Here is a 27,644-nt window from a genome sequence, read left to right on the forward strand (position 1 = left end):
GACCGTCTGATTTTGAGACGTATTGTATGCGATAAAGAGGTAACAAACATAGTCAAGCGGAACGACCAACAGATAAAAATTACAGAAAAAAAAAACTTTACACCTCTTCTCCTTCCCATAGAAAAGGTATGGGAATTAAGAATTAAAGCTGCAACTGGAAAAACACAAACGTTCAGTCTGATAGAATGAAGGTGTCGTTGTGATGCCAGTGCCGCAGTGGTCACATTCAGGAGACTGCGAAAGAAGTTGGTAAGACGTCCGGAGGTTTTTCTGCAAAGACATCAGAAACCGCATGGATATGAGACGGCATGGTTACTGGCAAAGTAGAACACAGGTGGATGTCGGACCGCATTGATACCGGCAAAGCAAACGGCATTCCATGTCGGATCACGGTATTTACTTGTGCTCCTCCAGCAATGTTTCATGGAAAGAAGAAACAAGCTTTTTCGAGTCACCAGTTTGATCATTTTCCGGGAAAGAGGTCTGGAATGATATAAAATGAGCCGTGTTATATTTAGGATTGCCTTGAAGATGTGGGGCAAAAGGTTTAAAAGGTAGGTCTAAAATCTCGCATTTATCCACCTCGTCCAAAACACGCGGAGAGCAAAAATTCGTTTTTTTATGACTCAAAATCGCTTTAAATGCTACGAAAGGAATCTTATTTTCATTTTATTTTTTGCAGACAATATAGCGGGCAATAATTGATGCAAAATTTTGATAACCATACAAAACGATTTTGTAACGCCGTATACTCACCTATTGTGTGTTTTTGTTCTATAAGACTATAATTCTGGGTTATAGCCGATAAGTGGTCGCAAACAAGAAAATGCGATGTACATAAAAAAAGTTGAAAAAACGCACATGACCCAAAAACGTGGGTTCGTGAGGAGGGCCATGGTCCAATGCTCTCCCCACAAGTAACTTACGGCAGTAGATTAAGGCATCTTACTCCACATGATGTTGCGGGTTAATCTCGGTTCATCCGAGTATAGATAGTCTATACTGCACATAGCATGAAAATTATAATTAACTCTGAATACGCAAGTTATAATAAAAATGTGTATCGTCACATGTAGTTTGTAGTTAAAATGTGGCTAAATGATTTTTTTCCGGTAAACCCGTATATTCAATGTTTGCCAATGTTAGAAACGTGAGTAAAGTTTTTTTTACTTTGTGTCTGGCTTGGAGTGTCGGCAATATCGGTCGTCTTATCAATGATGAAGGTTCCACCGAAGCGTTTTCTTCAGAAAATGTGCTATATTTAAATCGCCAGCGCAAGGGAGTCTTTTCATGACGGGTAATTGCGTTTAGAAGTGCCAATGACTGAGTATGAAGTTCATAATGTTATCAATTCTTTTTTATATGTATTTCCTGTAGTGAAAAATATTTGGCATGCCGACAAGTTAAGTTGTACCCAAAGTATATCCTGCGAGTTGGACAATAGAACTATATATGATAACGATCCTTGTGGATAAAGTTACCTTATAGTCCAGGCAGGATATGTCAATTAATTCAAGGTACTTATCAGAGTAGGTGACGGCATATAGGCCTATATTTTTACAAAAAATTAAAGATGGTCAGCTTCAGCAACGCCACAAAAGCTTCTTTTTGTTAAAACCGTTTATAATCTTATAATCCAGCTGCTTAAATTCAGTGATTAACTGCCACCAATCAGTCACATAGGCTATTTTAAAAATTTTATATGCAGCGTATTTTAAGCTTAATGCCAAATAATATATTTTTCTGATACATAACGCTGTACTCAGTCCTTAATTTTAAATTCATTCGAAGATGATATTTATGACGATGTTTATAAATTATAAGTCTGTAAAAGGTACAGGAGCTGATGATCAAATCAATCGGCAAAAGGTGTCATCTGCATTTGAACCGTTACCGTTAATAAATCTGCTGGTTAGACATATAACCTTATTAAATGTGGTATGGCGTATATAAAAATGCATGCTGGCCCTTCTGGTTACACTATGATAATGTAGCCTCATTAGTTTAGTCTTTGATGAGTTTTTAGTAAAAACAATCAAGAAAACTTATCATTGCTATAAATATAGTTTTACGGTAAATTTACCAACACCTTATTTAATGACACCGCTGGGCGCTTACTGAACCAAACGCTCTTTGATATGGCCTTTTTAATAAATGGGTAGTTATTGTTGTAGAAATTATTTGATTACGGGTTATTTTGTGAGAACTTGAAAAAAAATTTTTCTCGTGATTCAACCGAGTTATGGTTCAATAAATATTCTTGCTTCTAAAAACATTTTTTGACGTCGTCATCCCTAATCACTGTCTATAGTCATTCTATCTCTTAGCTTTTGCATAAACCACTTTTAGTTTTCTGGTGTATAACTACACAGCACAGTGCATTGAATGTATCACAAATTCAGTACAAAAAGATAAACGTTAAAATGTAAACAAAATGTTAATCGCTATATTGAGTTTAGGCTTTGTTGACTTGTATGGTTTCGTCACATGCTATGTTGTCAAATGCCATTGACACTCCACTGTCTCGCGGACTTTGTTCATAATTTTCTAGGCCAGTTCGCTTTTTTCGCTTCTTTGAGGGTGCTGTCGAAAACATGGCACCTAAAGTCGTGGCATTTTCTTCCACGGTATCCAGGTGCAGCCCGTTGGCAAACTTCTCAAAAGATGGAGTTCTCAAGATGTCATAATGAGTTGGCCTGTTGTTCATGTAATGTAAATTTATCTCCGTAAAGAGCAATTTCGGTGGTTTTGAAACACCCGACCGCCGTTTTTTATTCGGGTTAGAGTTCTTACCCCAACTGTTATAATTGGGATTCCTGGCGTAATCTTGACAGTTAGGCCTTTGATCTGGAGGCGGTTGTCCACAGTTTGGGTTGGTGTTCTCTTTTGAAAATGTGAAAGGATCCGGCCCATCATATTCCGGTGTGATGTCACCAGTGAGCAAAGTTTTACTTGAAGATGAAAAGTTGCTTGAGGTTGAGGAAATACGACGACGCTCATTTTGTACTTCTAACCAATCTGGTTTATTGTTCTTGACCGATTTGCGCTTTTTTTCGCAAGTTAACCACCACGTATCCCATTCTCCAATACCCTGTCATTTTTAAGTACAGGTAGCAATTTTAGCAATTAAACTGTTTTCATACTGTATGATTTGTTTTTACTGTATAAGTTCTTATTTATGCGCTGCAATGGAAGTAATCACTATTCAGAAAACAGTTTGATGTAAAATGCTTGTTTTAGCTTTGTCGAGTATCAGTTACGATAAACATCAAATGTGCTAAGATGTACAGGTATAGAAAAACAGGGCAGTACAGAAAGTGCAAACAAAAAAATGTACTGGGAACCCATTGTTTACCTTGAGAAATACACTGTTTTTTCGCTTTTCTAATTCAAATTCGTCGTCAAACTTGTCTAATATGCTTTTTGTGTGCGGGGAAATGTGTATCTTCAGTTCTAGTTACAAAACAATTTCCATAATGTAACGTGCAACTCAGTTATACAAGTTATTATAAAATATCTGTATAGTTGTTAATTTTTAAAATTTACCTTTGCCACTTTGCTCCATTCTTGCTGCCGTATTTACGGTATCCCCAAATAAGCAATACCGGGGCATTTTCAAACCTACCACTCCCGCCACCACAGGACCGGAGTGTATTCCAACCCTCAGTTTTAACTTTTCATCCGGCATGTGTCTGATAAAGTTATGCCAGGTTGATTTTGAATAACTGCTATTTTATAAACAAAGAGAGAATCAGTTATCTTACTTGATAACGAACTCGTTGGACACACTATCCCTCAGTCGGAGTGCCATTCGGGCGATTTCACACGCGTGATTGTCGTCATTTCTAATTGGCAAACCAGATACCACCATGTACGCGTCGCCAATGGTTTCGACCTATTAAAAATATATGCCAAAAATATTTTACAAGCCTTACCCATTATCGAGATTTATTCGTTGGTTTAATGCGTCAATGCGAATTAGATTTGATTCCACAGCGAGTACCGCAGGCTAATACGGTGGTTTTAGAGATATATTTGGAAACAAGTTAATCGTGTAAGAGCATGTTCAGAAAAAAAAACTTACTTTATAAACATCAAATTCGTCGATGATTTGATCAAACATTGTGTAAAGGTCGTTAAGCATTTGAACCACTTCTAAGGGTTTACTCTCATGACAAATCGCTGAAAATCCCACAATGTCACTGAAGTAAACCGTCACACTTTCGTATGACTCGGGTAAAACGCTCTGAAGCAATAGCAGAAATACTGTCAATATAGATATATGAAATATTTTTACGTTAAACTTATACCACTTTGTGTTTGAATACGATGAAAGCACATAGATACGAAATACACAGCTTATAACATATTTATTTACACGTAAAGATTGTTTGCTTGGTTGTGTCGTTCCCACGTTTAGAATGTTGACAAAAAATAGTTAAGTAGATACGGGTAGTTAATGACTTTTAATTTCAAAGAGCGCGACGAGAGGATTTTGACCATAAAATAAGTGTTACACCCATTTATCAGTTTTATTATTATTATTATTATCCACGGTTTTACATCGGTTCGATGTTTCACGACTTCAAAGATCCTTTCAAAGTTTCAGCACCAATTTTTGAATTTGGCATCTATTTACATAGACAAGTTAACACGTATCCTACTGTATTTTTTGTGTTCTTATTGTTATAGTTTCAGTTTGTTTGGTAACATTTTTTGGAAGCTTTTCTTCATGCAATGGAAAAAAATAGCCATCACGTTGCATAAAATACTGCTTGTGTATTACCATATTCATTTTTAGTCCATCAGCAACGCTCTTGGGTAACATCTGATATAGGAGATTATCCGATCTCTCTTTTTCTGCCCGATATTGTTCGGTTTTTTCTTCTACTTTTTCTTCTAACCGGTTGGAATATATCTGTAGTCTTTGAAGCAGACTGTCAATCAGAGTATTTTCTCTATGGATAAAATCTCTTGTTTAGTGAAAAATATAACTTCAAGTTGTAAAATTGTTTTAAAGTTTTTAATTCTTTTGTTAAAATAAGCCAAATTGTTGTGAAAACAGTGATTCATTATATATCTGCAATATTAGACACACGTTCTTGCATGTACAACTAATGCAAGGTGCAAAAAAACGTTTTAAGTACTTTTAAATTCCAGTTGATATTACTCTTACTTTTGAAGACTGGATGCAATTTCATGAATCTCATGAAATCCGATTCGCTTTTTTGGCTTTTCCTCCCAACATTTTTGCAAGGCCTCTCTCCAAAGCTCATTAATAACTATGTAGTCATCGTCGTCAATGGAAGGTCTGAAGATTTCGTCCTCGGATTTGGGTGACGTAACACGGTGTATAATCTCTACCCATGCGTCATTTGAAATTGAGTACAAAAAATTGAAATTTTAAATTTTTACCATAACAATAGTAATTATTAAATGATAAGTGACATTGTCAGAATTTTTTGAGTTGTTCGCTCGTGTCAGCTAACAAGCTCAAGAGCAATTGACCGGAAAAATGCTCAAATTTACCCGTGATTTATTTATGATACACTTCCAATAGCCGGCAATTAAAGGATTTTAAATATTGCAACATTTCCTCGATTTAATTGCAGTACTTGCAGCGCATATTCGTCTTAAACACGTGTTTAGCGAGGATGATTCAGTTTTAAGCTTTACCAATGCTATATAATGTAACCGCCGAAATTTTAATTTTGAAAAGCACAGAGTGAAGGAAGCGATAATCATAAAAGGAGAGATCTGTAAGGCAAAAATTGCTACCTTCGGCAGAAAAGTTATCTTCTCTTCTGTAAAAAACGCCACGCTGGTACAAGATTTCTTGGGCAATGATGGCGAAGCTATAAACGTCACCTTTCTGCGTGCCTTCTTGAGGAGGTAGTATGGCGCGATGTATCTCTGGGGCCGTCCAAAGCTTTCCTGTAATAGACACTTCAGTTAACAGGGAGATTAGCGAGGATAAGCTTTCTAATACTAACCTAAAACCGCCTTTCAATTATAGGTTGTCAAATACAAGTCTACATCTAAAACTGTGGAGATTAAATATTTAAGCATGATTGATTGTTGCTTTCCAGCGGATACAATTGCCAAATGACGTCGTACGCTTAGATCTTGGCCATCGGCCATATACCTGAAGCGCTTCTGTAATTTCGACTCGTTTTGACGGTCATGCAATACTACCATTTAACATAAAATGTCACGCACTATATACGTATTTATAAGATATGCTATAGTAATCGCAGTTATGTGCTTATCAACGACCAGAATAACTTGTGACTTTGGACATACTTTGAAAAGGGTCGACTTTTCCATTCTTTTTCTTCACCTTGCGTTTTTGACTGAACATGCCGAAGTCTGTAATTTTAACCACAAATCGGCTGTCGATGAGGCAATTTGAAGGCTTTAAATTACCGTGAGAACCGATGATACTTCGATGCAAGTACAACATGCCCTTAACGATGTCGAATATCAGGGAGTTCCTGTGAAGGATTTTGAAAAAACAATGTTCCAGTAAGGACAAAATCGTATTCACCAAACTAGATATCCTGCACTTGTTTGAAGATTTGATAAAATTTTATCGTACTGCAGAAGTCTGAGATTTATGAAGCCATTTGCATGTGGTTATTATGTAAGAAAATTTTGGTGATTGAATTATCTCTTCAGCTTAGCACTTACGTAAATGAGACAATTTTCGTATGTTTGTTTAGCACCTATGTAACTTAGTGCGTAACTAATTTAAAAACTACGTCATATTACGTAAATTCAACATACAATCATAATTAGATTTTGCGATTTAGGAAGCTATTAGTTTTATTAAATATGTAGTTTGCCAAATATTTTACAACCGTATCCAGATGCTTACGAATTTAGTCTGATGTTGTCGTGCTTTATAAAAAGGTAAAAAAAATGTACTAGCACTACACACTAATAATAGCCTTACTTGAAAAAATCGTCCCACTCCGATTCGTCTTCTAGTAAATCTTGCAGAGACCCCCGTGTGCAGTATTCAGTAAGCACAGTAGCATGAACCCCTTCGTAGTTTGCCCCGTAAAACTTGCACAAATGTTCATGATTCAACATGAACACCTAGGAGATTTGAATCAAATTAAATGAATTGTACTAAAGTTTGTTTCAAAATCAAACATTTTTTTGTAAAATAAATAAACAAGCATAAATTTAACTTTGTTTGTATAAAGCAAAAATGGCCGACATGAAACAAGCCATCTGAATAAAACTATACCTGATCAAGATTACTTAAACGAGGTCGATCTAAAGACATTCTTCTTGTTCCAAGTTGTTTTACTGCAACGATTCTACCTTTGTAGTAGCCAACTGTCGTATAATAGTGCTTGGAGCGCTTATTCGTAGTGTACATTCCGTTTTCTACCGATTCCAGTGTATTGCTTTTTGGCTGAAATTATTGAGTATTAATGTTTTGAATTTTGAATTTTTTTCATTAGTATAAAAGTAATAAAAATATATCCGAAAACATTATTTTCAGGTATATTTCTGTTTTAATTTATAAAATGATAACTTAATGGTAATAATATTTGCACAACGAGTACTTTGCCTGATAGCACTTAAATACTAACTTTAGGTCTTTAACGCTTGTTACACTGGCGATAAAAGCATTTGATTCGAAACTACAAACTGATACCGGTTAAGAGACATGTATGAATATTTGTTTAAGGCTGTACCCAGCAGAGAAGGCTGTGGAAAGCATGCACCGAGAATGGAGAAAGCAGAACCACGGAAGTCGGTAAGTGATAAGGTATTTATTCACTATCTTACCTTTGGAGGGGCATGTGCTGAATTCGCTTCGTTTTTATCCCAAGTAAAATCTTTCCATTTCACTTTCCACATGGTTAACCGAAGGCTTTCCTCGCTTTTATATTTCCTTGATTTAAAAAATTGAGCTAAATTATTTGTGCTTTGTACAATGGTGTAAACCTACGGTGTCAGCAAGTGATAAAATTTTCAACCAGTTTGGTTTATTTTGAACTAAGACTTAATACATTTTTAAGATTCGTTTTACGGAAAGCCACATATAAAAATAAGGACAATTACATTTAGGTTATAGCATTTTATCGCTAACGGTAAGTCAATGCATATTGCACCATTTTAAATAGGGCTATCATAAACTTTTGCTTGAACTAACCTGTACAAAATTGCAGACAAAATGGCCAATGCAAGAACCATAAGACTTAAAGATCCAATGATGTAGTAAAGTTCTGAAACAAACATTTCAGTAACTTGAATGTACTTAATGTACCACAGCTCTAACGTGTATCACTTCAACTAGCTGTAAGTCTGATTAAAACTGTTGTACAACATCCACTTAAACTAACCTGTTTTGCGGCAGTCGCACACCTCTCGTGTGTCAGATTCAGCCGACAAAGCAGCATCGCTTGCTACGGTATTTAAGTACTCCATCTGGTAGTAATTCGAAGTGCAGAAAAAACAGTACTTGCCTGCATAACTTCAGTCGATTCTCATTTGTTAACGCCAATTTCCTCTATTCGGTAACATCCCCGTTGCAGTGCATTAATTAACGACATTTGCAACTATAAGGTTTAACTATGTACGAAACTGTAAATGAGAAACTTCTTGTTCAGCTCAGTTAAAATGTAAAACCACTGTGATGATGACGGTTTCATGTCTGGGATCCTGTCCGGCTGAAATAGTTGACCTAACCTTTTTCATTAATGCTAACTCTATTTGAAGAAACCATCATTTTCTAGTCAATAAACACTGTGAGTCTTTGATGCCAAATGAAATGCGTCAATGTTCCCCATCAAGTATGAAATAAAGTGTTTGCCAAAGGTGTTTAATCAGACAGGCAAGTTGTCAGGTAGCAAAATCACGTGATCTTAAGATGGGTTAATTGGAGAAGTGTATATGTATGGAAATGGATTGTTCATCAACCACTTTTCTGCGACAATAAGCATTTCACCTAATTTGTACCTCTTTTTTTTCAAGCATTTATCCTAATATAGATGTTGTTAAATAACCAATCCTCCTGATCTCAATGATTATCATAGAAGACGTTTGATGTGGAAGCTTTGATATGCTTTTGCCGTCAAAACTGGTTTGCTGTGATGAAAGCTTTTATAATTGCGACACTTAAACGAAAATAATAGATAGATATTAATATAATGAAGGTCGTTTCCACGACCATTCAAGTTAAGTAGAATTTTCAAGCATGATATTACTATATCAATAGATCGATGTATAAATGCGATCTATTTGTTTCAAGAAACTTTGTTAAACGGCTTTAATGTTATGGAATCTATTAATTGAAATACTTAAAATGTACTTACGAATAATTGAAAAGGCTCCCTAGTATACACATAAAAAATCACTTTATGCTGTTGTATGAGTCGCTGCTCTTTCGCTAAATGATGGCAATTAGAGGTTCGTGGAAACCGCCAAGGAAAACCTGAGTGACGTAGCGTATTATTTTCTTGTCATTTAAATATTAAATTCTTCAAATAATTGTGTTAAGTACGTGAGTTTAAGTGAACTGGACAACTGGTCTGTGTCCAACCGCAGACTGAAAATCAACTTCCATGTCATGCGACAAAAGGTTGTTAATCAGCGCATTCCAACAAATCGACTTACTCAAAACCTTAAATAGTTATTTGTATTAAATCGCTTAAAACTTGAAATATATTAAACTTACTTCACACGTTTTTTTCAACAAAGTGAGCATATGCAACATGGCTACGATTTTATAAGTATCATAACAAAATACAGCCTATACTTCCGGCATATGTTATACAGTCTCAACCGTCATGGTCAACAACTTGTACAGACCCGGTACAGGTAGGTAATCTGTTTTAGTCAGCACGCATCAACATCGACAAAATGTCAAAAATTTAGTCCTTTTGTTGATAATTTCCTGATTCTTACTGGCGGATTGCGAGAAAATAGAAATAAAAAAAATTACTTTTTGGTATATAGTTGGCACGACCACTTCGCAGCGCTTATAAACTGTCAACTGTAGTCACCTGTGAAATTGTAATGAAACGGGTTTTAAAACCACCGTCTGCCACGCCTGCTGCAGAGCTATTATTACGATTTTTAGTAACGACGATAATTCTGGACTTCGTGCATAGTATAATATTATGCGATGCTTAATCCTGTTGTCTGCCAACTTAACAAAATGCCTTCGAAACGAGACACGCCCATCTTTTTCATAACAATTGCAGAAGCTTTTGACGACGTATATACACTGTCATTTCCTCAGTCCATATAACTTTACTACTCTTACGAACTGGTAAAGGTTCTAGTTTGATCTACGACGCTTATACCTGGCTCATAACTTTATTCCCATTTTTCAGAAAATAGGCAAGTTATGTTTTGTTTCAATGCGTTTCATGCGGATGCCATCACCATGTCATTTCTGTACATTGGCTGATACAGTATCTAGAAACGATGTTGCGTAACAATTCAAAACTGATTTGAAAGATATTTAAACGGCAAAGCGAAAAGGTAATTTTTGCCAACGCTTTTTTCCGATTAACCTCTAATGATATGGTGAGAATCGTTCACTCGAATTATTCGATAACCTTTCGACGTAGCTGTTTAACCTTCACAAGAGAACGCCAGTTATTTTCCGCAAATTGAGAAAGCTCCATTCTTAGTGTTTGTGTTTGGGTCTGAGTATTTTGTTGTTTTATAAGCTCTTATAAGATTGAACATCGAAAAAACTGCATTCAGTTCAATGGGAGGCTTTTCCATGATTTTCATGTGGATATACCTGCGTTTACTTTTAGCTACCGAAATGAGCTTTAACCGTTAGTGAGACTAAGCTAACTAAGGCTGCTACAGTGCAATAGAAAACAGTGATATGGCATATACAGCAGTGTTTAAAACTAGAAGCAAACTTTCTCAATTGTTAGATAATGAAATTTCGGTATTACAACGAAAACCTAGGATTTCATGAAAAAACTCTATCTGCAAATCATAGAGAAAAATATGCTTTATGACCATGTCTTAGTGCAGAAGTGTTTCCACAACTTTATCTGCATTTAAAGAATTGTAATTAGCGGTATGTTATCGTTAGAGGGAAGGCTTAAAAGTCGTAGTTTCGTGAGAACCTTCGTAAACGTTATCTGCTATAATTATACCGATTCTCTTTCTTTACTTGAACCTAACATAAATGTACTCGATCAGACATATTTGACCTAAACACGTATCCAATCTACCAAAGCTTGCAGCTCCTTTTGCTTGCTGGTTATATCAATGCAAAACTAAACTACCGCTGCTTACGATATTTTCTTTTCTTACGCTATAAGGTTTTAAGCAATAAGTATATGCACACTATGCAATTATTCTATGGAACACTAATAACTTTTTATAATGTTGTTATGAGTATTCTATGGCAATTAACTCTTAATTCTGCCACTACTAACAAGAAAAATATTATTTTGTTGTTGATTCAACCTGATACTTGGCGCTTTTATTTGCATTGAAATCACTTTATTGCTCCTGGCCAAGTTAACTTGCCCGGGCCTGGAGGGCTATAACATGAAGAACGATCTATTCATTTACAGAATCTATATCAATATGTTATAATATGTACTTTTCTGAGAACAATTTAACACCTCTTGTTTTTTTAAGTTTTCTTTTCCGAAAATTAGTTACCCGTGGTTGCCGTTAAATATTTGTTATCAATACGGGCGTTGTTGGCAGTCACTCCCATAAATAGACCTGCCAATCATCCCACCTGCTGCGTCTCAGTCTATCATTTGCCGGCCACTAAGCAACGATTGAGAATTGGACTGTCTCGGCATTCTTCCAAGTGAAAATAGATTCTTATGCTGGTGGCAAACAAGAATTCTCATTCGCACTCCACACCTAAACCGCATTTAAACTTGCTTGTCTGCGTAGATTTTGTTGGTATTTTGTAAGAAGGTATAGAAGCGAGCATATAGGAATGTTGGTTTTGGCTGTATAGTTGGCACATGAAGCGTTTACTTGAACATATACGCAAAATCGAACAACTTAAGTGTTAATCTGTGGTTACTATATATTGCCTTTTGAAACCACGAACCCGTTTTGTACGTATGTAGGCGTATAATCATTTGAGCAATATGTAATATGTTAAACTTGTTCTGTCAACCGATGTAAGATTTGCGGGTTGCATTTTTTAAATATGACCTTTCGAGTTCGCACGATGATGTTTACGTAAAATAATAGCAGGTTAAGTTTATCAGAATAACGTCAATGATAAATGTAATTATATGCTGTGGAAAAGCTGGTTTTAAAATAGTTCTTGTTTCATTGTGGCTTTATTTAATCTTTACAAAATTAAATTGTTTTAGGTTGATTAAGGAACAACTAGGGTTAAATACTATGGGTATTTGGATGTAAATCACTGTGTTATAATTTTGAGCTGACGATAAGTGGTCACTTAAAGGCTTCCATCTTGGTTTGACTTGAAATACTAATGACAGGAATCTCACTGGTGACCAAACGAGCTCGCCGCAAGGTGTCACTGTAACTGGTACTTGCAATCAATGCATTCATCCAACACCATCCATACATGATGGTGTATGTTTATTGACTTAACACTTTATTTACAAACTTAACACACAAACATACATATATATGCTATGACATGGCTATCTGCTACGAAATATCCCTTGAACACCATCTTAAAAATGACAAAAATTCTGATACTAATTGAAATTTGTACTACCATGAAATTAGATGTTTATAAACAATTTCAAGATTTTCTAACGTCACCGTCGTGAGCATAATTCATCAATCCCAAACAAACGTGCTCATAAGTTATCTGTTTCTACAATATCATTCATCACGTTTATATCAGAGAAAAATGCAGAATTGTCAAAGCCTAATCCGATTCCACTGTCCCTTCCGCTTTTTCTCTCTTCCGTTACGCTGAGCTCGGATGTGCGGTGGAATGGCTGAGTATCTTCAGGCTTGAACTGTACTTTCCGTAACGTTTCAGGAGAGACAGCAAGTTTTTCATCGTTTTGTTCTTTAAGTGTTTGCACTACTTGCTGCTTGCGAACATTTTTGGGATTAGAACTTGCAAACGCAGTTGCTTCAGGAACTGTCATGATACCTGTTCGCCGCTCTTTCATTGTGTCAGTCACCGAATGCAAAGGTGAATCTTTAGCAGTAGCAGCCGCATTTTGCTTGAGAATCGAACCTGGATATGATGGACCATTCTTCTTTGTTGTATGAGGAGAAGATGTTATGACCGGTTTTGCATTCCTGTTGTGATTCATTTCCTCCGTTATAATCGTAACAGAGGGTTTGACATGGTGGGCAACGTCTTCACCTAAACTGGTCATGTCGTATTCTGACGGATCAATCTGTGGCACATCTGTTTCTTCAGGAGGTCTTTCACCACGAAGCCACCAAGTTTTCCAGTTCCCTAAACCCTGTTGAATCACCAAATATATACAACATTGCATGAATTGCTAGTAATTTAGCAGGTCTTTTTAGTTTTTTCTTTTGATCACTATTACCTTCAAAAACACCTCTTCCTCCCTTTCTTCTAATAAAAAAGTCCCAAATTCATCCAGTACTTTTTTTGTATATGGCGACACATGAATTGCTAGCGCTAGAAGAAGCATTTGTTATTAACACTTCCACTTTTAGTTTAAATGAAAGCTTTACGAATATTGCTAGACGAAAAATTAAGGACCTACTTTGTAAGGATTTACTACTATTACTATTTTGTAGAAAACCATGCCGCTTAACCGTACTTCTTTAAATTTGTTTTACCACGTGTTATGTAAAAACGGTCGCTTGCGGAACAATCGCCAAAAGGAGCTATTTAGTTGATTGAAAAAGACAAACTGGTTTCACAGAGTTTGATTCTATTCGAAGCTACTGATATTAGTAATTTATCATTCTAATTAGGATTTACATACCATTTCCATTTGATTCCATCCGGGATGCTGTGTTTACGGTATCACCAAATAAACAGTATCTTGGCATTTTCAAACCAACGACACCAGCAACGACTGGACCGGTGTGCATTCCAACTCGCAACTTCAAACGTGTATCTGGCATATGTCTAAAACATTTGATTTGTAAAAATTTTTGTAAATAATTTTGGTTAGACTATTTATTTCTGTGTGACGATTAGGCCTATACAAAATAATTCACGCAGCTACTAGTAGCCTAGAAAGAAAACACATATAGCAAGCAGAGTTGTTCACAATTTCGAAACTTTTGGAAGGTGCACGGTCATACAGTTTTTCCTCCTCCTTGGTCCAATAAAGGTTTTGTCAACAATTTTTAAAGTTTAATTTTTGCAATATGCCCTAAATCCCTCGCATTTACAGTTTTGGATCGAATTAAAAGCTAACTAGCGGGAAGTCTTTAAATCGTTACCAGGTATTAGCCAATATAAAAAAAACAATTGTACAGCTTTTAATGCAAAGATTTTTAGAATTATTACATAGAATTTAGATATGCCAACATTTTTTCAACTTTATAATTTATTGGTTTGTTTATATTCGGATCTGTGAGTTTATGTCATTTGCCAGCAAGAAATTTTATTGTGATTCATGAAAGAAACTACAGCAATAGGTAAAACTTTGTTGTTTGGTAAAAATGAAGTGAATGTTTGTAATATGTTCAGAAGAATTACCGTTTTGTTTTGCTTTAAAGTTAACCTATAGACTCGATTAGCAATTCAAAGATATAAGATTTTTACACAACGTTTTTACAGAAAGTTGTTTTTTGAACAACAGCTTAAGAAAACTGTATGAAAGCTCAACTTTCAAAATTCTTTTCATTCTAAGAAACTATAATGGCCACGTAATGTGCAAAGAAAACCTTTTACTTTATTTTAAACTTTTCCACGACATCCAGAAGCACAAGCGACATTCGGGCGATTTCTCTTGCATGTAAGTTACCATTTTTACGTGGAAGACCAGATACCACCATGTACGCATCTCCTATCGTTTCAACCTATGTAAATAGTGTTAAATAGAAATTAACTTATTAGGCTTTACTGGTGAGAAAACTTAATAATGAATTAGTATCTTGCTAACTTTGTAAACATCAAACTGGTCTATGACGTTGTCAAACTCTGTGTAAAGGTCATTGAGCATATTCACTACTTGCAGTGGTTCACTGCCGTGACTGATAGCGGTGAAGCCAACGATATCACTAAAGAAAATTGTGACGCTTTCAAAAGATTCTGGAAACACATTCTGAAACAAAATATAACGAGGTTGTTTATGTTAAAAAGTTATGGTTTAGTCATAAACAATTCAAGTAACTTGCCAAACAAAATGATTTTAGAATGATCTGTTTGACGTACAGAAGCAATCAAGAAACTTGCACGGATTTTATAGATAAAATGTTGAAATAATCTTGGGTTGTCATAATTGCTTACATTGCCTTTCTTTAGTCTTTCCGCAACAGGTTTAGGCAGCATTTGGTAAAGCAAACTGTCCGCTCTTTCTTTTTCACTCCTGTACAGCTCAGTTCTTTCCTCCACTTTATCTTCCAAATGGTGTGAATACTGCTCAAGTCGTTCCAGTAAACTATCCACTAAATTTTTTTCGCTAAAGCAAGCAAGCAAACCGATTGATAAATTTACCGTGCTTACTGTTTTGAAAATATGTTCTTTAAACTTGTAAAGGCATCCTTCGCTTAAGATGTTTTACCGATAAAACTTTCTTATTTCCCGATGTATTTCTTTGAAGCTCGGCCTTTCATTCTGATGTTCCGCCCAACATCGGCATATCAGTCTCCTCAAGGGTTCAACCACAACCACATCACCGTTGTCTTGAAGGCTAGGTCGAAAGCAGTGACCTTGCACAGGTGGTGTAGTTAAGTTATGCAAGATATCTGATAAATGAAAAAATAAAATTGAATCTTTGCTTTTGATAACTCCTATCTTCTTGCACTCAATATGTTATGTGAAAAAAACATTAACAAAATCATAAACACACTAATTGCTGGGTCGACACCGACAGTCACCTAACCTTGGGGTGTTAGTTCCTCATGCGCGAAGAAAACACCTTTTCTAAAGATTATTTCTTGCGCAATTATTGCAAAACTGTATACATCTCCTTCTGGTGTTGGTTGAGATAAGGGATCCCTAAGCAATTCGGGTGCAGTCCAAAGCTTGTCTGAGAAGTAGATGAAGTTTTATAAACTCGACTGTACAAAGAAGAAAGCTGGATTGAGGAAGAAAATTGCATTTTACTTTTAAAGTATTCATATCCACTTTTGCTGTCTGTTCGGGACCCTTCCCGAAACTTCTGCAAGCCAAAATCGGTAAGCTTTACAACAAATCTGCTGTCAATTACACAGTTGGATGATTTTAGATTTCCGTGTAGTTGAAAGAAGCTTCGGTGTATGAACATCATTCCTTTCACGATATCATTAATCAGCGAATTTCTGCAAAATTGGTAAAAAATTGTTTATTCAATTCTTATGCTAGATTTATTCATTCGGAGTAGATAAGTGCGTTTTGATGCTTTTTTACTGTTGTTATGATTTTTACAAATCGAATGAAATGATATAGAAAATGCTGTTCAAAAGTTACTTGAAAACATCATCCATTTCATATTCTGAATCGTTTTCTAGTAAATCTTGAAGTGATCCTCTTGGGCAGTATTCTGTCAGTATGCTGATGTGTGGTGGCTCATCGTTGGCTCCGATAAATTTGCAAATATGGTCATGATCCAAAGAGTACATCTAAACAGTTAAAGATTTTCATGTTGACATCAATATTGAAAATACTTTTTTGCATTAAACATTGAAATGAGTGCGTGATGTTTTTCTTATTACAATTTGACTTTTTCGTATGATCCAAGTTATTCGGCCACACAGACAAGATGTTGGAGCCCTATTCGAGCAGCTAACGAGTTGTGTTTTCGTCCAAACGAAGCAGACCATGTGTCTCGTTGGATTAACGTGGTAGATAGAACAGTCGGACATAACATGAAATGCGGTTTATTCTTCCGAGCCATTATTACAAGCCGTATCCATAGACCATCTTGGGATGCGAAAGACTGGTTGGGTGAAAAGTGAAAGTTGGCGTTGGTGGAATTCACCGTACTTTCTAGTATCACTGATGGCTGAGTTCTCGATTTGTTTGTCTATTGAATTGTAGTGCAACCAGAACAAATGGGTGTCTTGATTATAATCTTCTGGCTTGCTTATTTATGAAAAAATCAGTTCTAGTTCAGCAGGTGAAGTGGCCCGTTGCTCAACAAGCGAAGAAAACAGTGACTTTAAGGCGGTGAATTCCTGCATGTTGGACATCCAGTTACTCCAGAGGTTCAACGTTGGAAGGTGGGTCCTTCTCAAGCACACATCCGTTAAGTTGTTGATCATCAGTGCTAACAAATGTCAAATTTTGATTTACTCCATTTTTCGTAGCGTCCGGAGAAGAAAGTGACTTTGTCTTCTGTTATCACTTTCATCACTTTGTCCCCCAAGTTTTTATTGACTGCCAAGGAAGGCAGATATTTCCATCGCTGTAGTTGTACCCCCAGTTAACGTGATGACACCAGTTAAAATTGCCTGCTTATAGAATCGTGGATGGGAACAGGGGTAGCAAAGGGGATGAAATCAGCCAGTCTGGGTTCTTGTTGACGTTGATGGTGTTATAATTGTCTCTACTTGTACGCACGCACCTCACCCACTTAATATCTGTTACTGGCCGAGATTTATTTACGAGAGATCATGTTGTGATGCTCTCATGAAATCATGTGATAAAATCATGTCTCTTGCTTAATGTAGATTGCCGCTAGCGAGAAGCTAGGAGTTTTAGGACTAGGTAACATGTCTACCAAAGTGCAGTGTGTTACTTGGAGACAGATGACAAAGGCCAGACGTTTGTTGATGAGGTACTTGGTGACAGTGAGCTTGTTTGAAGTCATGCCCTCGACGGTCGTTCGCAGTATTGTTGGTCGAACCACTTAAAGGTTCTTGTTGTTTGTCCTGATATGGGTAGTTCCCTTGCCGCCTGCAGTCGAACGACCTGGTTGGCAGCTCTATGGGTCAGGTTTAGTTTTATGGTAAATAGACGTTACCCGGGGTATAAGACGTAAAACTCGGTATATGAAACAGTTTTAGGACTTTTAGGTTTGTGGAGGATTGCATGCCAAATTCTGAAAACATGACATTGCATGAATACTAACCTCTTCAAGTTCAACCAACATGTCGCGATCTAAAGTAACTCTTCTTCTTTTTAATTCTTTAACTGCCACAACGGTTCCTTTATACATTCCAGTTTTTGTAAACACTTGTCTTTCAAAATGATGTCCAATTCCGTTGCTACTGGCTATTGAGTGTGATGAGTCCTGCAAAGGGGTTATGTGCTAGTTAAATACAAAGTAGATTTCTACCATTAATTGCGTTAAATAGTTTATCTTAGAAATATTGTAGCCTACTTTAATATTTAGTATTTTATTCATCAGAAACGTGTATATCTATATTCTAACAGAAGTATTTGATCTTCAGCGTTTTGATATAGCACTGCCAAAGGATAGCAAGAACTTTTACATAAACTGTCTCTTATTTTGAGAATTAAAAACCGTATACAAGCTAACCTTATAGAAGTACGTGTTGTCGATGTGCAGCAAGCTATGCGATAATGAGAGCGATGTGTGATTTACAACATTTAAAAAGCAATTTATCTAATACTTTCGCGACCTGTTATCCTTTCGTTGGCATCAGTAATCATAGCAACAGCAAATAAGGCAAATATTGAATTGTTTAATTAATTATTAACCAGTAACCATTACTTAGAATGTTAAATGCGTCTGGTTTTTGAACGGGTAAAAGTACTTAAATATAGTCAATGTTGTTTTTTAACCGCTCAAATTAATATCAAAAGCAATTGTCTATGTATCAATAATAACGTAATGTTTTGTTCTTCTTCAGAAATTTTGATCCAAGTATGGTTGATTCAACTCATACTTTTACCTTTGATCCGATGAGCGAATTTTTTCGTTTGTCACTCCACGATATATCCTCCCATTTCACTTTCCATATCATCTTGCGCAGTCGCTTTTCTCTTTGCATATTTCTACGAGGCATGCGACATAAGATTTGTAAACAAAAAACATTTAATTTCTAAAACGTTACTTGATTAAGTTCATCTCATTTGCGAAGCTCTTTTTGTTGCCTAATTTTGGTAAATTTGTATAGACAGTCTAGACTCTAGACTCTAGCCTAATTAAATCTCTAGACTTAAATCCATTAATGGTGCAGGGAGTAGAATTGTAAATAAATAATTAACATACCGGAACAGCACGGTCATCGCCCCACATGCCACAAGAAGCACAGCCGCACATCCTCCCAAAACGTAATAAATTGCTGTAAGGTGGGTGTTAAAAAACAAGTTAGTGTTTTTTTAGAGCAATTGGCGAAATCGGGAAATTTAAATAGAACTCGTGTTTTTTATAATGAATAAATATTAATAAATCCCGCAGGAAATTAAAAGAAATTATTTTGTTTTCTGCTCACTGTTGTCTTGTTTGATCACGTTACACTTGCTGTTATCGTAGTCGCAGTCAGGTTTATTTATAGGCGCCTTCGTTCCTGGCCAGTCAATATCTCCATATGCTGTGAAACTTGTAGTACTCCCATCGTAGAATAGAACTGGCTGTAAAAAGTTAATTTGGTTTTTGGACCATGTTACAGTGAATAATAACCGTCCGTTGCAGAACAATTTAGGTTAATTTGTATTATCTACAACACTTTGACTTTGATTGTATTTTTGGTTTGTTACAAACAAACATAAATAATAAATAATAATAATTTTTGGCTGTCTTTTTTACATCAGTAAGATTAGTAGACAGATCGAAAATTCTTTAAGCAAGCAGTCCATTGATTTCCCATTTTTGCCACGTTAAGTGACATGGTTTTAGCCTATAGTTAATGGTGGCGCTAAAGGGCAAATTGTGTGCTCGGTGTTGCAAAATAGTTGGAACGCTGGGCTTCCAATAATGTAGCCCGCGTCAGTTACCGCTGTCACCACTTATCAATGTCATTGAGCACGGAATTAAAAACGCCAACTCTTGTGCAATGGTCCTGATGAGAAGTCCCAAAAAGGACGATACAACATTAAAGTACAAAAAAAACAAATAAGAACTGACTCTATCAATCGAAACTTGAATACCGACATAAGCTCAGTAACCGGGGTTTGAGCGCTGAGAAATCATCGCTGAGTTTAAGCGAGAGGCAAGTCCAGAAACAAGTTGGCCTTAAATCATAGAGTAGGTGTCAGTAAACATTCTGGTGAAATGATTTGTAATAATATGTATAGTGGCTAAGCAGTTATTGCCAATACTGTAACAGAAATTTGGCGTCCAATTATGACCAGGGGTCATCTTGACGTCACCATGTAAAAACAATATGCCCGACAACTGGAGTTTGTATTAGATAAGGTAGGCTAGCTAACGCAGTTTGGGTAGAATATTATTTCTTCATCGGAAGGTGATTAGCAGCAGGTAATGTTTATTTTTAGAATAAGAATGTCACAGATGGCAGTAGATACACTTACAAAGCATTCTTGTTTTAACGCAATTAATGGTACCGGAATAGGCTAGAGCCAACAGCCAAGACCGCACTATACTGTAGGTTAGCATCTACATTAACCAGTACAAAAACATCTACGGTAACCTAGTTTAGGCTTATTCAACGCAAAATGTTCCTGTTATACACTAAGTACGCTATAATTATATCTATTAGTCTTATTCTAGTAATCTGTCACAGGAAACATTCTATTCATGCTTGATCCAAATACCTAATTCGTCAATAACGTTTTTTTTTTATTGTGACGTAACACCAACCGCCAAACTTGTCATAATTAAGTGTTGAATTTGCGTTTGTGTGTGACTTATTTATACCAATAACTGGTTGATCACTTCATATTATTAAAAATCATTTTACCAGTATATTCACTGACAACTACTCTTTGATTTTCAACCAAATTGTTTCGGACGATTTAAGCCGTGCAAAGACTACCTTCAGTTCTAGGATAAAGATTGTGATACTATATACCAGGCAGTGGTTCCCAATATGGGACTTCACGTTAGTAACATTACGTAAACTACCAACCTCAAATATGTTAGTGTCACTGTTCATGTCCAGAACAGCGTAGTCCATTATTTGATCTCCAGTATCTGAAATTGTAATATTCCTTCCGAGACTTTCAAACTGTATTCCCCATAACCTCTCAGCAAACGCCACACCGTTATCGAAATTATTTGATCCGGTGCAAAAAGTTCTGTTGACAGAATAAGTAGCTAATGGAAGTTTTGAAATGTCTTGGCAAATGCATGATGCTGTGATGATGGCAGAGAATAAAACAAATGCTTTAATTCAACGTTTCAGCGATTATAATGCATTGGTCGTAGATTGGTGAAGGTCTATACTTACTTAACAACGCCATACACAAACATCTGCATCGCGTCGTAGTAGTAGCTTATGTACGGATTAATAAAGTCGTTTTCTTCTTGCGCACTGCCACCATCTTTTTGAGCCAGCTCTTCTTTGATGGATGCCGAAAAATTTTTGTATGAATCGGTGCTTGGAACTGCTAAACTTACCACTGTCAGGGCTCTAAGCCCTAGTGTTTCATTTGTATTGACACCAGCTTAAATATACAAAAGGTAGTCTAATTTTTATCAAAATGTGACTGGCAGTTATGACTATGATTTACTATGATTTGAGTACATAACTTATAGCCAATTATTCTGTCAGACGATTTTACTTTACTAAACTTTCAGTCTATAGCCTACTCACTTGTGTAATTTACGTCGCTGGTATCTTTATCTGGGTGATCATCTGCATCTGACCACGTGTAACTTACATTCGTGTTGTACAAGTCCAAATATATGAAAGCGAAATCTCCGCCTGTCATGCCCATTTGAGATGCCTTCTCCATAACATGGCGCATGGTTTTCCTTTCGACACACCAAATTGACACTGAATCATAAACTATGCGATTAATAATATGGCAACTAAAATGAACAATTATGAATGAGTAGTCAGTTGCAGTTTCTGTTTTCCGTACGCTCTTGTGTTTAAGTTATTTAAATGTAAAACCTTTTACAATTCTATATAGGCAGATTGATGTATGGTGATTTGCAATTCTATTACCCGGTGAACAGTAGTTCGACGCTTTTTTTCAGAACATTAAAAACCCTTTCAATGTCGACTTGTTTTGGTCTTCAACAAAAACATTTGGAGTTAAATTAATTTGGTAAATCGTTGCATTACTTTCAATAAAATTTAAAAAAATTCTGTAGCCTTCAAAGAGATTTCTACAACCAACGCTTTGTCAATACCGACGCGTTTGCCAAAAGTTCTGTGTTAGTGTTGTCATAAAGCATCGTCAAATATTGTCTGAGATGTGATTTACTTGTTCATTTGCTTCCTAATTATAAAAACATTGTCTTGTTCGTTATAAATTTTATTCCGGTAAATATTCGTCTCGGTCCATCATATTTCCGTGCTTGTTAACATGACACAGCATACAATCAGGTTATGATCTTTCACTTTGATCTTACAGCCGCATTTGATGAATAAAGCCGACTTATAACGATTTTGTAATCAGCAAATGTCAACCGTTATTACTTTGGATGGAATTATTGAAACCTCCGACGAGTCCGATGTTTTATCGACCTTTTTACCGATATATATAATAATACGACAACACTTATCAAATATAGAAGTCAATAAACAAACGTTAGCTCTTTGATGTTTATCACATGTCTTTCTACTAAAAAAAATGTCCTTTAAACCTGTTTTATATTTTCCTAAATTGTGATTAATAGCGAGAACGTAAGTTTCCTGTTCCAGATACCACAATACGATAAACATCTGCGCGCCGACTGTGTGTTTGGTTAAACGTAAAAACAAAAATTATTCCTGTTGCATAAGTAAATAACGTTTATCGCAATCTAATTACTTATGTTTGGCCAATCGACAGGGAAAATGAATACCGCTCATATTAGCGGCGCGGTCTTATGAAAGATCTAAACGTTGGTAAAGCACTAAGTTATATATAATTCATTCCACCACATAAAAGGGACAAGTAGTGAATTTTTTTTGTTGTTATATATTAGAGAACGGAATTTATATTGATTTCACCATCACCGACGTTAACAATCAACTATATTAGTTATAGAGCTGTGGCACTTGCTTTTCGTTTTTTACACCTTGACTGGGGCTCAATTCACGAAACAGTTATCATTAGGAAAGTCCCCGATCAGATTTACGAACTTTTTGTAACAGGCCTGTGCATGTACGTATAACGAAAAGTGCACAACCCTGTTCAAGTTGAATGGACTGAAACCCAAAAACGTTTCGGTTGCATTCCACTGAACCGCACAAAAGAATATATGGTCGTGGCTGCTTACGCTTGATTTGTTACTAAGTGATGCATTTTAAAACAACGACTATTTTGCATTAATTAGATTTTCGTCTATCGCAATGAAACTCAATAATTGTGAATCCAATTAAAATCAAATCAAAGTGATCTAGCTGATTGCGGCTATATAGGCCTGTATTGCTTCTCTGACCTTGACCTAACATTGTGATTATTTTAATAAAAGAACTACTAAGATAACTATATAGCAAAAAGATAGACCACTTCAAACATTAGTTAGGGTGTATTATGCAAAGATATGCCAGCTAGCATTATACCCAAGTGTCCAAAGAGATGCCATTTATTTCTATTAAGCTTTGTGAGAGTACTATGGTGATATTATAGTCAGCGAATTAAGATTTATTTCAAAGATTTCAAACCATTTTTCCTCGTTTTAGCATATCAAATGGAAGTTGAACAATTGTTATCAGACAAGAAACAATGAAAGTTAGTAGGTCTTTAGTTCAATAAACGAACAAGGTATTTGCACAAACCTTTAAAAACATTTTACTCAAATATATTAATAGACATCTTAAAGTTAAGAAAATGCTGTCAATGGTAAGCAATGTCCATTCTACTAGCAAACAGTTTTCGAATAAGCATGTTTTATGGTTTGGACTATCCCAATAGAAACCGGTTATTCTGTATAGCATAGTATACTTCAATATCATATCGTTATTGTTCGGTCACATTAATTATGATCATTAGCAATGAATGGAAATTGCTTGTTGACGTTTTGTTTATTTTTCTTATGTCACACAATTCGTGACACAAAAGTAATCAAAAGTAATATTGCGAAATATTAGAGCCGTGGTAATAATCCAAACTTGCACTGTTTGCTAATAAAGTTGAATGACTTTAGGAGTGAGAGAACGGCCTTGAGTGGTCCTAAGCAAATTAACCGCTACAATTATGTTTGGAAAAATACTCTGGTTTTTAACTCTGTGGGATGATCTAGAATGCATTTTTTTAATTAAAAAATATCTAAGATAAATATCCTGAATGTCAATAAATTTAATTCTACTGCAGTAACAACAACCAATTTTATCAATGTATACATAACGCTTGTGTTTCAGTTGTCCGGTAGACATGTTCGATTCATTACCATAATGCTGTACTCGAGATACTAACGTCAGATCGTCATTGTCAACATTAGTTCCAGGTAACATATGGCATGTCAATACATACAAAGCAAGGCCCACCCCTTAAAGCAAATCGATTTTCCTTGGGCTATAACGACAAGCGCTGACAACGTGTTTTCTAAGATCTTTGCGTTCAGTCACTAATTTAATTAGAATACTTTGTAGGATTATAACGTGACATTGTTGTAAGTGCAAAATATATTTGCTGAAAAGAATGCAAACCTTTTAGCCAATCTATAAACTATTCTTTGGATTAACAAACATGGAGTTCCAATAGTTACGCAGGTGAATTAGGAATTGCAGTAATCAGAGTATATTTCCAAATAATTCTGCAATCTTTAGGTATTTCGTGGTTGTATATGTATAAAAATGCAAGCCCGTTGGGTCTGCTGTATCAGTTGTTTAATTTAAAAAGAAACATGGAATCAATAGACTATTGACGTCATCCGTTTCATTAAACAAAACGTACCTCTCGCATAATTCTTAAAATTTTCAAGTATTTCTTCAACATCCGCTTCTATTAAAGCGTCGGTTGATCGACTGTCAAAGTCATAGAAATCGCCTCTGTTCCATCCCACTTCTCTAAATTGGGTCGTTACTCCATTAATTAAAGTGCCACAGTCTGTGCTTAGGTCGTAATGAATGTATGCTCCATGGGAATTTGATCTGAAAAACCAGGTTGATGTTCAATACTTGGTGTTTTATACCGTAGAATAAACTTTCACTAACAATCTATGCTTACGTGCTATAAATTGACATTGATCGGTTCCAGTGGTATTGGTCAAAGAGCTTGACAATAAACCTTCCCAAATCTGATGACGTTACTCCTGGCCTTACCATGGTGGAACAACTTGGATTGTTCTTTTTGAAGTCAAAACTAGGCGCCCTGTAAAAAATAATCAGATGATTTTTTAACCAGACCTATTATGAACTTATGTTTTTTTTAACTGATTGTAGCTTTCTACCTTGATCCGGGATAAATGACAGGCCAGTTCCAGTGATTTGCAAGAGTAGCAACCCGCCCAGCCGCGTAATCACAACTCATGCCGACAACCACATCAATATCGCGTGCTGTAGTGTTTGATTCACTGCAGTTTTGGGCTATTAAACTGACGTCATGGATATCGGAAGCTGCGTTTGGAGCCCAATCAGCGTCGCATTTTGTGTCCTCAAAGCTGACGTTAAAGTCTGACTTCTGGAACAAGTAAGAACAAATTTAACTGCTTGGTCTAGACCAGCAAATGAAGTAGAACCAATTAAAACGAAATTTTACAGTTGCGTTGGCTCATACAGCATCTTACCTGTGTTACTAAAACTTACCTGTAAGACAGCTGCTAGAGATTTGTCATTCAAATTATTTAGAATTGACTTAGAATCACTCAACGCTCTATCAATGGCTGGCTTTATCCTGTCCAGTGAAAACTTATACTGTGTTCCATAGGGCACCATCACCCAGACATTAAACTTATACTGAACATCTTCGGTTACATTTAAGGTGCAGTTTTCAAAGAGGCTTTTTACGCCACTGCATGCTGAGCTTGCAGTTAAGATTATTGTCAGTAGGACGATTTTTCGGTCAGAAAGCAGCATGTTATTATCGTTGAAAGGATATTAGCCTATTTTGTTACATTTCTATGTATGTTCACTTTTTATGTCAGGTCAGCATCTGGGAAATTTCAGCAACGTATTGAATTGTTAATTAAAGTCCAGTACATTCAGATTAAGCCAGTTTTAGATTCAGTACATGTTCTATTGAATATTTTTGTTCTTGTATAAATATTTTTATTCTTAGCCTATATTTCATCGTAGACATTAGCATCGAAAAGCTTAACCCTGTTCTGCAAGTCAACCCAACTGGCCATAAAGTCATTTTAACAAGAAAATAAAAACAAGACGGTACAACAAGCAGTTAATTTTATTTTAAAAACTCATTCGCATGTAAGGTTGCTGTTACCAAGTTTTTTCTGTAAACATGTCACCTCTCACATTAACCGTCTTTTGTCAGGCAGCGTTTATGATTTTGCGTCATCACTAAATATCCTTGTTACATCATTACTTCTGTCGCAACGACCCACGCGGGACGCAAACTAACGTCTCTATTGACTTTTGACGTCAATCTGCCCAAGTTTGATTAATTATTATCGAGGGAATATTAATTATTCGCTCTCCTAATGAAAACAAATCTACATTTAACTTTAAACTTTTGCTCATGTTACCTTGTTGAGATATGGCTCTTGTTGTACTGACTGCGTTATGCTTTCGAATACTACATTGGTCTTTTTCCCGATTACCCAAATTAAATTTTTGTTTTTTTCTCTTCTGTTCTATGCTTTCCTTATAGACATAAAGCGCCAATGCTCTGAGAGTCGTAAATAGACTTGACAGCACAGAGCGAAAGCTGATAAATTTATGTCAATACTCTCTAAACGTTACTGTAACTAAACGTTTGTCTTTGACTTAAATCATCAGGCGATGTTTGCAAAGTGACACAAGTATAAGCCAAAAAGTAAACTGCGTTATTAATAGTTAATACGAAACTTAAAATTGATACGCCAGCCGCCTAACACCAATACAGGTTTTGCTATATTACGGCTTCTTCTAAAACTGATAAGGCAAATCTATATAATAACCTAGCATTTTAACGGGATACGAAGATCAGATATTCACCAACCAAAAGCATATACATTTTAAAAAATATGATGGTTTTAATGCTGTTGTGCGGGCTTTGTTTAATCTATTTACAAAACAAAATTGAAGCGATCTCATGTAAACATTTTCAATTTTAATCAAACTTCCAGCCTTGTTTATTTGTAAACAGTATGTTTTTGCTGTTAGGAAGATAAAGATAAAGTTTTTAAATTTTTGTTCTCCATATAGTATTGATTGCAACGCGTACAGTATTGATTCTTCCTTATTCTATAGCATTGCTTGGGATTATTGTGCATAAATGTTCTGGAAAATACGTACACGCTAGAAACTTTTTAAATAACGTAGCCATAACGTCAGTAAATAGAGGACTCTTATTTGAAACCGAAATATGTTACGCTAGTTAGCGTTTATTCAGGTGTTTCAAATGACTTTGAGGTGTCTTG

At 35.8% G+C, this 27,644-nt stretch overlaps 2 protein-coding genes and 1 long non-coding RNA gene across 5 annotated transcripts; 1 reads left to right on the forward strand and 2 right to left on the reverse strand.

Annotated features, from left to right (window-relative positions):
* The first annotated feature begins 91 nt into the window (after positions 1 to 91).
* LOC143445701 (uncharacterized) lies at positions 92 to 12,192 on the forward strand. The gene is made up of 2 exons (XR_013113858.1): positions 92 to 554; positions 7,706 to 12,192. It is a non-coding gene; the product is annotated as an uncharacterized LOC143445701 (long non-coding RNA).
* Positions 2,056 to 8,496, reverse strand: LOC143445700 (atrial natriuretic peptide receptor 1-like). 2 transcript variants are annotated; one of them, XM_076944982.1, is made up of 15 exons: positions 8,364 to 8,496; positions 8,174 to 8,246; positions 7,807 to 7,912; positions 7,256 to 7,426; positions 6,956 to 7,101; positions 6,304 to 6,494; positions 5,779 to 5,934; positions 5,177 to 5,360; positions 4,787 to 4,958; positions 4,085 to 4,246; positions 3,765 to 3,895; positions 3,547 to 3,692; positions 3,356 to 3,453; positions 2,794 to 3,091; positions 2,541 to 2,696 (listed from the first exon to the last, which is right to left on the reverse strand). In XM_076944982.1, exons 1-15 carry the CDS (start codon positions 8,446 to 8,448, stop codon positions 2,674 to 2,676), a joined length of 2,142 nt encoding a protein of 713 aa, XP_076801097.1. In that variant the 5' UTR covers positions 8,449 to 8,496; the 3' UTR covers positions 2,541 to 2,673. The 2 variants fall into 2 exon arrangements, with proteins under 2 accessions (XP_076801096.1, XP_076801097.1); XM_076944981.1 differs by having other exon boundaries at positions 2,056 to 3,091.
* Positions 12,193 to 12,540: 348 nt separating the features above from the next.
* Positions 12,541 to 26,271, reverse strand: LOC143445699 (atrial natriuretic peptide receptor 1-like). Of its 2 annotated transcripts, none has more exons than XM_076944980.1 (21): positions 25,873 to 26,271; positions 25,518 to 25,744; positions 25,295 to 25,438; positions 25,022 to 25,218; positions 21,784 to 21,966; positions 21,418 to 21,634; positions 21,097 to 21,265; positions 19,501 to 19,639; positions 19,278 to 19,350; positions 18,958 to 19,060; positions 18,171 to 18,332; positions 16,568 to 16,719; positions 16,226 to 16,419; positions 16,002 to 16,148; positions 15,681 to 15,864; positions 15,407 to 15,578; positions 15,060 to 15,221; positions 14,849 to 14,976; positions 13,929 to 14,074; positions 13,521 to 13,615; positions 12,541 to 13,433 (listed from the first exon to the last, which is right to left on the reverse strand). In XM_076944980.1, the coding sequence occupies exons 1-21, from the start codon at positions 26,140 to 26,142 to the stop codon at positions 12,807 to 12,809; spliced, it is 3,891 nt and encodes a 1,296-aa protein (XP_076801095.1). In that variant the 5' UTR covers positions 26,143 to 26,271; the 3' UTR covers positions 12,541 to 12,806. The 2 variants fall into 2 exon arrangements, with proteins under 2 accessions (XP_076801095.1, XP_076801094.1); XM_076944979.1 differs by having other exon boundaries at positions 25,518 to 25,747; positions 25,873 to 26,269.
* Positions 26,272 to 27,644: the final 1,373 nt, after the last annotated feature.

The sequence above is a fragment of the Clavelina lepadiformis genome, chromosome 2, assembly GCF_947623445.1.
Source record: "Clavelina lepadiformis chromosome 2, kaClaLepa1.1, whole genome shotgun sequence".
NCBI lineage: Eukaryota > Metazoa > Chordata > Ascidiacea > Aplousobranchia > Clavelinidae > Clavelina > Clavelina lepadiformis.

Coding starts and splice junctions, on each gene's coding strand:
- LOC143445700 (XM_076944981.1), bottom strand. CDS start 8,448: ATGGAGTACTTAAATACCGTAGCAAGCGATGCTGCTTTGTCGGCTGAA. Junction 4,247..4,786: donor ATGGACTAAAAATGAATATG/GTAATACACAAG, acceptor CTATTGCTTCAG/AGCGTTTTACCCGAGTCATA. Junction 3,693..3,764: donor TCCAACGAGTTCGTTATCAA/GTAAGATAACTG, acceptor TAACTTTATCAG/ACACATGCCGGATGAAAAGT.
- LOC143445699 (XM_076944979.1), bottom strand. CDS start 26,142: ATGCTGCTTTCTGACCGAAAAATCGTCCTACTGACAATAATCTTAACT. Junction 25,219..25,294: donor TCAATGTCAATTTATAGCAC/GTAAGCATAGAT, acceptor CTGGTTTTTCAG/ATCAAATTCCCATGGAGCAT. Junction 13,434..13,520: donor AGGAAGAGGTGTTTTTGAAG/GTAATAGTGATC, acceptor GTGATTCAACAG/GGTTTAGGGAACTGGAAAAC.